Below are 11,201 nucleotides of genomic sequence, written 5' to 3'. Positions count from 1 at the left end.
GGCACACTGAAGCCCAGTAATGTAGCGAGCTCTGACTTGTAAATATACATAAAGCCAACATCATCATTAGTGCATTTAGAAATCCAGACCACAGGGGTCCAGGCAAGGTAGACCTTGCCAATGCCTAAAATATTCCAGGAAGGGACTATCATGACTTGTGGGCCAGAATTTTAGGTAGGGAAGCTGCTGAAGGCTTTTACTGGGTCCTGTATAATCAGAATGTAAGACCAGGGTCAGAGCAGTATGGAGTATGCAAGGGTAGCTTTGTTCAATATTTAATTATGTTTATGCTATAATTCTTATTTTTATAAAAAATAATATATACCTGTAGTGTAATATTTAATATAACTTTGTTTTAAAGGGAGATATTTGCTGAATTATAATTCTACATCTACATCCTTTAATATATCATTTACATAGTCACGAGTCCCTTGTTGCTTTAGTATTTATTTTCATCAAGCCCTATAGCATATGAACTTCATAGGTCAGGGACCCTTCTAGCTGTGTTTTTAAGGCACTCAGGTGTCTAGAACACTGCCCAAACCTATTGGAAGTACTCAATATTATTTGTTGAACTCACCCTCTCTAGAGCTGGAGACTTTTTAAAATCTTCCAGCAGCATCACCAGCCATCCATTGTAACCACCATGCTAAGCAGGATTTCCAGGGCTGAGCACATATTCGGGTGGGGAGGTTCTGGGACACGTCACCTAGTTCCTGACTTGTCATCTCAGAGGATGTGTATTCAGCTTGAGAAGTCACTGATCCTGCTCACCCAGCATATTCTACTTCTCTGCAATTTCCACCATGGCTGATCCTAAATTCTTGAATCAGATTGTGTTTCAAATCTAAAAAAAAAAAAAGATAAATGTTAAAATATGAATAGTGTGTAATATGGTTTGCTTTATTTTATAGCAGATAACTTTGAAATGTTTTGGAGAAGAAAGTAAAGCAGTTATTGTTAAAATAAAAAATAATAAAAACAAGAAAATCTCCAGTTTAGTAATACTCTTGCCTGCTGATTGCAAATAAAAATTAACTAAATTTGGCCACTCTTTTTAAGGCACACTTGCTTCATTACCAGAGTCAGGCTGTTTAATTATGGTTAACTTCATGATAAAGAAAAGGAAACATTTTGATCAAAATGTCAAAAATGTAGTCTGACTTCCTTATTTTTTAAAAGAAAGTTTTAATAGCATGAGACAGGCAGGGGGAAACAGAAATAGCAGAAAAAGAGAACTCCAGACCTACTGTCCACTGATTCAGTCTGCAAATGCCAACGATGACTTGGGCTATGAACTGGATGTCTTGATTCCCAGGTCTCCTGTGTGGATGGCAGGGACTCGATTGCTTGAACCATCACTTGCTTGTCCCAGGGTCTGCTTTGGCAGGAAGTTGGAGTGAGGAAACAGGCTAGGAACCAAATCCTGCGGTCAGAAGTAAGACATGGTCATCTCCACTGGCATCTGAGTTTTTAGACCAATGCCTCCTCACTTTTGATTTCCTTCTTAATTCATGCAATGCTTTATGATGCAGGAGAAAATGTGCATTTTCTTTGAATAATGACCAATAAAGGTAGTGCCTTTGTACTAAAATACAAATTCAAAATAAGAAGGAAAAAAGCAACCTAATGTCATAATGGTGGTTTTAGCAGCAGAAAAAACAGTATCTTCACAGGAAGGACAAGTGCTCTCCCAGTGTACTAGATGGTGTTTTCCTCTCCGCCTGAAGGAGAGACCCTTTGTTAACATACTCACTAATTCCTTCCAGCCATTGCTAACTAAAAAGAAAGATGTTCTGCTAGCAGGAGCCTTGCCAACCTGCAATCTTACTTGCATATTCTGAGAAAATTTCTTACCAGATGAAAACATGAACTTCAAGCATCTAGCACCTCCACATTTCCATAAAAACTTAACTCGCTGTGGCATGGTCTTCCCTAGTCCCCTCCCACTTACCATGTACCCCAAGGTGTCTGCTCCAGTGTTCTTTGAAGACTCCTTTACCTGGCCTCTACCACTATACTCCCCAAAACCAGAATGCCCTTAGAAGACAAATAGAGCCTTCCATTTGTAGCATACCAGCAAAGTCTACTCAAAGCCTACTCAAAGCAGCATCTTCATTAAACTTGAGACCCTATAACCCTCAGATGAAGCTTAACAAAAGACCTGCTTTCCCGAACTCACTGCCTTGCAGCAAGAGCAAGTGGAAAGAGATCGTCCCCAGTCATTCCAGTTTTCTCTGAGTCTCAGAAGGTTAGATGGAGTCTAACTTATAAGTAATCCACCTGACTTTTGTGTGTTGCAGAAACGGATTTCTGTCCTCTGGATGGCTGTGTTTTTATTTTTGCTTGCTGAATTAAATGCCTATTCTGTGATTGTCTTCACCTCTCTTCTCCAGTAAGTTGTACCTGAAAATAAAGCCTTACAAACAGAAAGTACATTAGGAATGTGATCCCAGGGAAGAGAATCACCAGGAACACCTGGTAATGAAGTCCATAAAGGGTTTTCTTTTCTTTCTTTCTTTTTTTTTTTTTTTTGAGAATCTTAAAGGAAAAAATGTTTCACAAAAATTTTTATTGGAGATGAAAGTAGAAATATTTATCTACATGAAAATGACTTTAGCTCCCCTTCATTACCTCCAATTGCTAAGTGTGGGTTCATGTGCATTAGCTTCCTTATATTCTGATTACATAAAGATTCATTGTATTCCATGGGTTCCCTGTTCTGAGGTATAACAAAAACCCTGGGCCAGAACAGGAGACTGTGTATCATGATCCTGCAGAGCCCTTTGTCAGGAGCTCATCCAAGTCCACAGAGAAGAGGTCATGAGATTGTGTATGGGTGAGAGGCAGAACAAAGGCATTTGTAGGAATACTCATAAGGTGTCCAGTAATAACCAGTCCAAAAAGGCAAGACTTGAATCTAATGAAACCAGCATCATACTCTCATCCTGAGAATGTCAGTGCAAAAGTTAGAGGTTTGTGGGGAGTTGGCAGGTGCAACCAGGAACCGTGTGACTTCCCAGCAAATCTGCAGCTAATCCAGCACTGCTACTGAAGAAATTCGATTTCCCATCATAGAAAGGGAAAAGAGCCTTTACATTCAACTATCTAGTGTAGCTTAGAAAATACAATAGAAGGATAAAATAGGAAATTCCAGAAGACAGGATGTCAATGAGATTGAAGGAAGAAGGAGTCACAAGTCACACAGAGTGCATCAAGTCAAGCATAGGGGACAATATGGAATGGCAACTCCCTGTGATCTAAGAGATGTAGGTCTAGAAGACATGAAAGCAGGGAATCTGGCTTTAGAGCTGAAATTCATGTTAGCCAGGTCCTTCGCCTAGTGCCCAGGAGGATGGAAAAGGGAAGATGATGTGCTCTAGGTCTGAGAATCGTGCCAAGATAATCAAATTCAGGGGTCAACTTGACTAGATGAAGGAATACCTAGAGTCCTGGAAAAATCCCTATTTGGGATGTATCTGTGAGAAAATGTCCAAATGAGATCAGAATGCGAGTTTGGACTAGGTGGGAAGAACAGGCCTCAATGTGGACAGATAGGATCATTTGGCTGGGAATCCAGAGAGAGTAAGCATAGAAAATGAGCCTGTCTGAGAGTTGGAACAGCCTCCACCCACTTGATTCATTCCTTGGAGTCACGACTGTCTAGTTTTGGGACTCCAGGACTTATTCCAGTGCCCTCTTGCTGGTATTCAGGCTTTCAGATTGGAACTGCGAGTTACTCCTTAAGCTTACCCTAGTTCTGAGGTGTTAGCACTTGGGGTGAGCTACACACTGGTATCCCATAGCCTCCAGCCTGCTGATGTGGGACTTCTCAGCTGCTGTAACCACATGAGCCAATTCCACAGATAAACCCCCTTCCTACATCTTTGGACATATCCTACCAGCTCCATCTCTCCGTAGAACCTTAATATCTCCACCATACAAGCAGCATGGGATGCTTGGAACTTGACTTGCTTTGTAGGTTTGACAGAGAAAGAATGTAGGTGAAGAAAAGTTTGTTAATCAGACCTTAGAGGAAACCTAAATTCATGCCAAGAAGCCTTGAACTCTAGTGTGGCAGCAGCTGTGGCCGCAGCTAAATAGGAAATCACTACTTAAACATAACAGAGAGGGAAGCAGATGGGTGGGGAAAGAAGCATAACTCAGTTCTCTTGGTGAACTGAGGCCTTGCCCTTCATGCAACGTATACCACAAGGAATGTCACAAGGAATTCTCTCATAAGAGAGAACTTCCCGATGGTTTTCATCAAACTGATGTGTCTTTACAAAGAAGACCATCTCCTCATGCATTCATTCAGAATCTGAATGGTCAATTTGCTGAAATATTACAAACTAGGCACTCTGTGGAGATGGAGCACACAACAATGACCAAAAAACCCAGTGGAAGGTGATGACTAAAGGCCCTAGGCTCAAGCCTGTGGGAAGTGAGATAGCTATGCAACCACCAGCTGATCCACAAACACTTAGGTAAACAAAATGAAGAAGGAACACAAGGTTGGGATTCTCCAAAGAGCACACTTTGTAACAGATGGTATACTGCCTGCAGAGCCACACAGGACAGACTGAGTATCAGGGCTAGATGGTATCTCTGGAGGTGCCAGACCTGACTGACTCTTCGTGGCTTCACATCTCATGGCCGTCAGCTGTTGACTTGGACTCCTTTGCAGAGATGCCAGGAAATTCGTTTTAATTTTTTTCTCCCCCTTCCAGGCCTGATTCCACTGCGTGATAGATAAATATAATGGCCACTTTTTCCCATCTGATGCAATTGAAGACACCACACCCACAGCCTCCTAGGAGAGCTAGCATTGTTTACCTTCACATCCGCTTCAGATATTAGGCAGCCCAACAAGCTTGGCCTGTGCTACACATTAGGGCCTCTCAGAAAACAGGGCATTTTCCATTTCCAGCATCCTTGGGACTTCCTTCTCTCTCTTTCAGCCCACAGAATCCTCCCTATGAGCATTGCACCTGCATACAAAAGGTGTGAGGTGGGGATACAGTCCAGGTGACATAATTGTCAAACAGCTAGTGCCAAAAAAATGTCAGGTGGGAAGTTTCACCACCAAAGATGAGCCAACAGGCAGATGAGGGGTTGGAGTGAATCATGGTTGACATGTCTGACACAGCAGCCCCACATGGTCCTATTTCCTTAAGGCAGGGCTTGTTGCCAGCATAAAAAGCCACCTGGCTGTGGATACCACATCAGAGTCTAGCAGCCATTCAGCCTGTTTTCCAGACGACCAGGTGAGTTTTTCCTCTCAAACTTTTTATCATTCTTTCTAGATATCAGAGTTTTATCAAAATCGCCCTGATATTTGTGTTGACTTTTACCCCATTATTGAAATTTTGTCTTAGACATGCAGACAGTTCATCCAAATTAGAATTTCTTGGACCAGCTTTGTTTTAAAGGTAATAAGGATTTGGGCTTGAAGGAACTTTATACAGAATCTGTTCTGCCCTATCTGTTCTTGCAGTATCATTGTCAGGATCTGGAGTAAGTTAATAGTAGCATAATGATTGGAACTTGCTTTTATTTATAATTTTATTGGACAAAAATTTGTGAGAATTCACATGTCTGGCACTTCGTTGTTAGAAAATAGTTTAAATAATGGGAAATATACTTCATGCATCTACAATGTATGTAGGAGAATAAGAGTTAAAATGCAGCAGAGTAAGGTTCAATCTGGTGATCAGGGTGCATGTGGTGTCAGCTAGAGGAGCAGAGGAGGTTGGAAGAGGCTGGAAGGCTTGCTCTAGAAAACCTATCCAATGGTACTAGATGGCATTGTCTGTGCGGGTTGAGTGGTTGCTTGGTGTTGGGCAACTATAGTTGCATGGATGGAAGGCACCTGAGACAGAGAAACATGTGATCCAGGGCACAGATGGACTCATGCAGAGTTCTAGGAGATCAGTTAGTAAAATTACTACACACCGTAGTTATTTTACTTATCAGAATTGAATTAGTAGACTGAAGTCATTATACTGTTTTCCAAAGAACGCTGTGTTTCTCTGTGTTCCACTGTTGTCTCACACTCCTTGTTGTGCTGTATTGCTAACTGGGTTTTAAGATGGGCAGGAGGCAAGAGCATCCTGGGAGAGGCCTTGCTAACATGGAGAACAAATTGCTTTAAAGTTCTCCTCTTCAAATGCTCAGAAGTCATTGGCAACAGGACAAGTACCTGGGCAGTAGTTATGCCTCTTGGGATGCTAACACTCTAGTCAGAGTGCATTTTTAAGTGTAAGTTTCACTCCTGATTCCAGTTTCCTGCTAATCACTGCCCTGAGAAGCAACAGGCAATAATAGTTCAAATGCTCAGGTCTCTACCACCTACGTGAACACCCAGATTGACTTCCAGGCTTCTGGCATTGGCGTATTTCAGCCCTGGCTGCTGTTGGTGTTTGAGGAGTGAACCAGGGAATGAAAGGCATCTCTGTCTCTCTGACTTTCAAATTAATGAAAATGAATTAAAGAGTAGAAGTGCTCTTGTTGGTAGAGGCGGTGAAAGAAAAACATTTTCTTCAACACCCAGTGATGTTAAGTATAATAATTCAGCTTTTCTATCTCCAGGACCAGCCGCCTATAAAACATGAGTTCCCAGCAGCAGAAGCAGCCCTGCACTGTACCCTCTCAGCTGCAGCAGCACCAGGTGAAACAACCTTGCCAGCCTCCACCCCAGGAACCATGTGCCCCCCAAACTAAGGAGCCCTGCCATCCCAAGGTGCCTGAGCCATGCCACCCCAAGGTGCCTGAGCCATGCCACCCCAAGGTACCTGAGCCATGCCACCCCAAGGTGCCTGAGCCATGCCACCCCAAGGTGCCTGAGCCATGCCACCCCAAGGTGCCTGAGCCCTGTCCTTCAGCCATCACTCCAGCACCAGCTCAACAGAAGACAAAGCAGAAGTAACATCATCCAATGAAGAATCAAGCACCAGATGCTGAACGGCTTCTTCCACTCTTCTCATAAGTCTCATTGGCCTTGCACTGGCATGTTGTCACTTGAGTCACAGTCCCTTATCATTTGCTAAGGGACTTCATGTAGCTTTCCTCCCTACACCCGAGGCCTCTCAGGATCTGAATTGGAATGACAGTTTTAGTTCCTGAGCTGATTTTCAGCTTCAGCTGCTCAAAGTTCATCTTTAGAAGGACTTAAGATGAAACGTGAATCATCTGTGTTCTGCCTTCATTAAATTCACTTTCAATTCCACCCCTGACTGTGTGTGTTATTGTCTGACTCACTTCTTTCATCCATTTGCCTCAGAAGGCAGGTGCCACACACAGAGTCAGGTTGATGAAGAAGGGCTCTGTTCAGAAGGAATTCAATCCTGGCTATAGGTGGTGGGAGGCTCACGTATTGAACAGTCCTGGACTGCCAAAGGGAGGTTGTGCAATGCCAACCTGAGACTGTTGCTCTGCACAGCCAGGGCTGGGGCAGGCACTCTTGTTGGAATGAAATGAGTTGAGCTCTAGTTAGGACCTGTCCAAGTTGATTCAGGTTGTCTAACCCTGCCCCCAAACCTGGCTTTCAAACCAGACTTAACAGGCCATTCCTGGTTATTTCAAGGAATGCTGTTGTTTCCTTGTGTGCGAGCTGTCTCCTCATTGCTTCCAAACTGCCACAGTTAAAAATCCCAAGCATACACTTGAAGATTTTGTGATCCATTCTCTTCTATTCTCTGAGCGCCCATTCTGTGCTAGAAAGATGCTGGCTTCGAAGGATTTGTGCCTGCCAGCGTAGTTCGGTGTCCCTTCAAACACATACATGCACACACATGATCCCAAGTCCTCACACAAAAACTAATCTACCAGATCCCAAGGATGGAGACTTTATTTCATGCAGAGTGTGGTAGGAACCACAGGAAATGAAGACTATAAAGCCCACTATCCTCTACCTACAATATAATAAGGTTTCAGATAAAATTAAACACAATATAATATTCCTACAATATAAGAAGGTTTCAGATAAAATTAAATCAGACTTATCAACAGTGCACTCACATCCTTACTTGTAAATGTAGACTTTTAGGGCCCGGCGGCGTGGCCTAGCGGCTAAAGCCCTCGCCTTGAACGCCCCCAGGATCCCATATGGGCGCCCGGCAGCTTCACTTCCCATCCAGCTCCCTGCTAGTGGCCTGGGAAAGCAGTCGAGGACGGCCCAATGCATTGGGACCCTGCAACCACGTGGGAGACCCGGAAGAGGTTCCTGGTTCCCGGCTTCGGATCGGTGCGCACCGGCCCATTGCGGCTCACCTGGGGAGTGAATCATCGGACGGAAGATCTTCCTCTCTGTCTCTCCTCCTCTCTCTGTATATCTGAGTTTGTAATTAAAATAAATAAATCTTTTTTTAAAAATGTAGACTTTCATATAGAAACATATATTACTTTTTATTTTACTGAGATATACAGTAAATTGTTCTAGAGAAGTATAAAAAGGCAAATTTCTCCTTAGGCTGGAAAATGAATAAAAGAACTGTTAGCTTTTGGTATAACTCAAGCAATCATGACATTTTGGATTGTGGAGTTTTTAATGTAATTACATTCTTTAATATTATAAAGTCCTTTTGAATTACAGGGTCTACTTTTTGTTTACTTAGAAGTCCTCCTACCCTAATGTCTTCTTGCTCAATTGGTAAACAAGGTGTACTATCATGGCCAAGTTGACACCTGCTAGCACAAAAACCACCTAACCAAACACACCAAGAAAAAAGGTGTGATTGTGCTATGTTTATTAGCGTAGGCTAGCTGCAAAAACAAACACCCCCCATTATCATGCTTTGCCCCATTCCACTGTGGGTTGATAAGATTTTGTCCCACACAATCACAACAGAACCTAGGTTGCTTCTCTCGCAAGTACTGTCTTTGAGTGCTTTGTTAGAGATAGAGCATGGAGAGAACAATTTTTGTTTATCCACTTGAAACAAGAAATGACATATGTTCCTCCTGAGCTTACTGAACTGAGTAGAAATTGGCCATATGGCCCTGTCTATCTTAAAAAGTCAAGAAGTATGATGAATAGTGTGCCCAGAAAAAAAAAGAATTTTTTTATTTTACTTTTTATTATTATTATCATCATCATCATCATTATTTTATGATACAGTCCCATAGGTCCTGGGATTTCCCTTATCCCTCCTCAATTCCCTCCCTACTCACTGACTTGCCCTATTATCATTACTATAGTATAGCTCTTCGTACACAGTCATATGGCCATCATTGAGAGCATGGACAATGACAGAGAGTCCAGCATCCTATCGTCAAGATATAGTAAACAGTTTCATTGGGAGTCCATCTTTAGTTGGAGGTAGAGATGCATACTGCATTGTATCCTCACATCTGGATATGATAGTTTCCATTACACAGTTACTATACATCCCATTAAACGAAAAACCACAAAACAAAACCAACAATAGGAAGAAAAACACAAATTTACAACACCATGAGGTTAAATAACATGCTATAGGTATATAGATATGATAGTCTCCATTACACAGTTACTGTGCATCCCCTTAAATGTTGCTAAAATGACAGGACCAAATTACCACCCATTCATATTAACCCTGAATGTAAATGGCTTAAGCTCATGAAGCAAACGTCATAGATTAGTAGACTGAACTTAAAAACAAAACCCATCTATTTGTTGCCTACAGGAGACACATTTCACCAACAAAAATCAGCAGAAACTATATCTCATGGATTTTGATTTTTTTTAGTTTCACCTCTTCAAAACACTTTCTTCTGATTAAATTCTTCAATGACTCAGATTATACAGCAGCATCATTTTCTTCAAGAAGGTTCTTGATTTTCTTTTATGTTTCTTCAGCGACACATTAGTTATTCAGTAGCATGTTATTTACTTCATGGTGTTGTAAGTTTCTGTTTTTCTTCCTGTTGTTGATTTTGTATTGTGGCTTTTCATTTAAGGGGATGTAAAGTAACAGTGTAGTGGAGACTATCATATCCAGTGGCAAGTTGTTCAACTTCATGGCATTATAAATTTCCGTTTTTCTTCCTGTTGTTGGTTTTGTTCTGTGGCTTTTCACTCGGGGGGGATTTATAGTGACTGTGTAGTGGAGACTGACATGTCCAGCTGTGAAGATACAATACAGTGTGCATCTCCGCTTCTGGACTGAGAATAGACTCCCAGTGAAACTGTTGGATGTGTCTTGACAATGGGATGCTGGACTCTGCCATTGTCCATGCCCACAATGATGAACTAAAGACTGTTTATAAGGAACTATACTGTTTAATGATGTAGGAGAACTCAGTGGAGGGGGGTATTAGGGAACAGGGTAGGGAAGTTCCAGGGCCTGTGGAACTATATCATAAAATGATAATAATATGATAATAATAATAAAGAAAAAATAAAAAACCCTGCATTGTAATGACGACTCAATTCCATAGGTACTAGGAATTGTTGGATCATACAATATCAATGAGATCATTTTAGTCTGCATAAATTATACCTTAATAAAACTTATGAAAATGGAAAAAAAAAAGAAAAGAGGTTTATAAGAGGAAATTTTACCCCTCCCATCCTATGAAGACACAGCTAGAAGCTGCCTTCTACGAAACAGAAAGTGAACCCTCACCACACTCTGAATCTACCTTAATCCCTTAGAACTCTGGAAAATGAACTTGTGTTGCTTACAAGATGCCCTATCTGATTTTTTCCAATATTCTGGAAAAGCTGAGTTGTTGCTTTAATTCTGCTTTGTCACATAAGATAATGTGTTCCCATATTCCAGAGACTAGGACTTGTAAATTTTTGGGGAACAGAATTCTACCTACCCCACTAACACAGTAAATAACAGAAACCAAGACTCTGGGTCATAGGGTAAACAAAGAAGTCTGAAGCAATTGTCATCATCCCAGAAGGCTCTGTGCTCCATCCCAATGAGTTGTTCTTCCACCCAGAAAACTCGTGATGTGCCTCATGGCACCGAAGATTAGCTCTTTCTAAAATGTTATGGAACCATGAATTGTTTTCTCTTTAGTGTAAGTCTTGCTGTTTTTGGTGACATTGTATCTACTTGTTTGTTTTTATGATCAAACATTGGGTCTTCCACATATTTGGAATCAGTGTGTCTTCCTTTTCTTTGGTTAGTAGTATTCCATCATATAGGGAGGTCATAATTTGTTTATCTATCTCATCTGCTCATCAAATTATAGTCTTCTGATTTCCA

General features: G+C 41.6%; 1 protein-coding gene across 1 annotated transcript; it reads left to right on the top strand.

The window, feature by feature from the left end:
* Nucleotides 1–6,610: 6,610 nt before the first annotated feature.
* Nucleotides 6,611–6,928, top strand: LOC101517005 (cornifin-B). The gene is made up of 2 exons (XM_058660924.1): nucleotides 6,611–6,742; nucleotides 6,791–6,928. The coding sequence occupies exons 1-2, from the start codon at nucleotides 6,611–6,613 to the stop codon at nucleotides 6,926–6,928; spliced, it is 270 nt and encodes an 89-aa protein (XP_058516907.1).
* The last annotated feature ends 4,273 nt before the right edge of the window (nucleotides 6,929–11,201 follow it).

The sequence above is a fragment of the Ochotona princeps genome, chromosome 2 (assembly GCF_030435755.1).
Source record: "Ochotona princeps isolate mOchPri1 chromosome 2, mOchPri1.hap1, whole genome shotgun sequence".
Lineage (NCBI taxonomy): Eukaryota > Metazoa > Chordata > Mammalia > Lagomorpha > Ochotonidae > Ochotona > Ochotona princeps.
The sequence above is the reverse complement of the archived record's forward strand: the minus strand, read 5'-3'. Positions and strand labels throughout refer to the sequence as shown.

Excerpts from the sequence above, each read along its gene's own strand:
- LOC101517005 (XM_058660924.1), top strand. The coding sequence starts at position 6,611 with ATGAGTTCCCAGCAGCAGAAGCAGCCCTGCACTGTACCCTCTCAGCTG. Across the intron at positions 6,743-6,790 it reads AGGAGCCCTGCCATCCCAAG|GTACCTGAGCCATGCCACCC; the intron begins GTGCCTGAGCCA and ends TGCCACCCCAAG.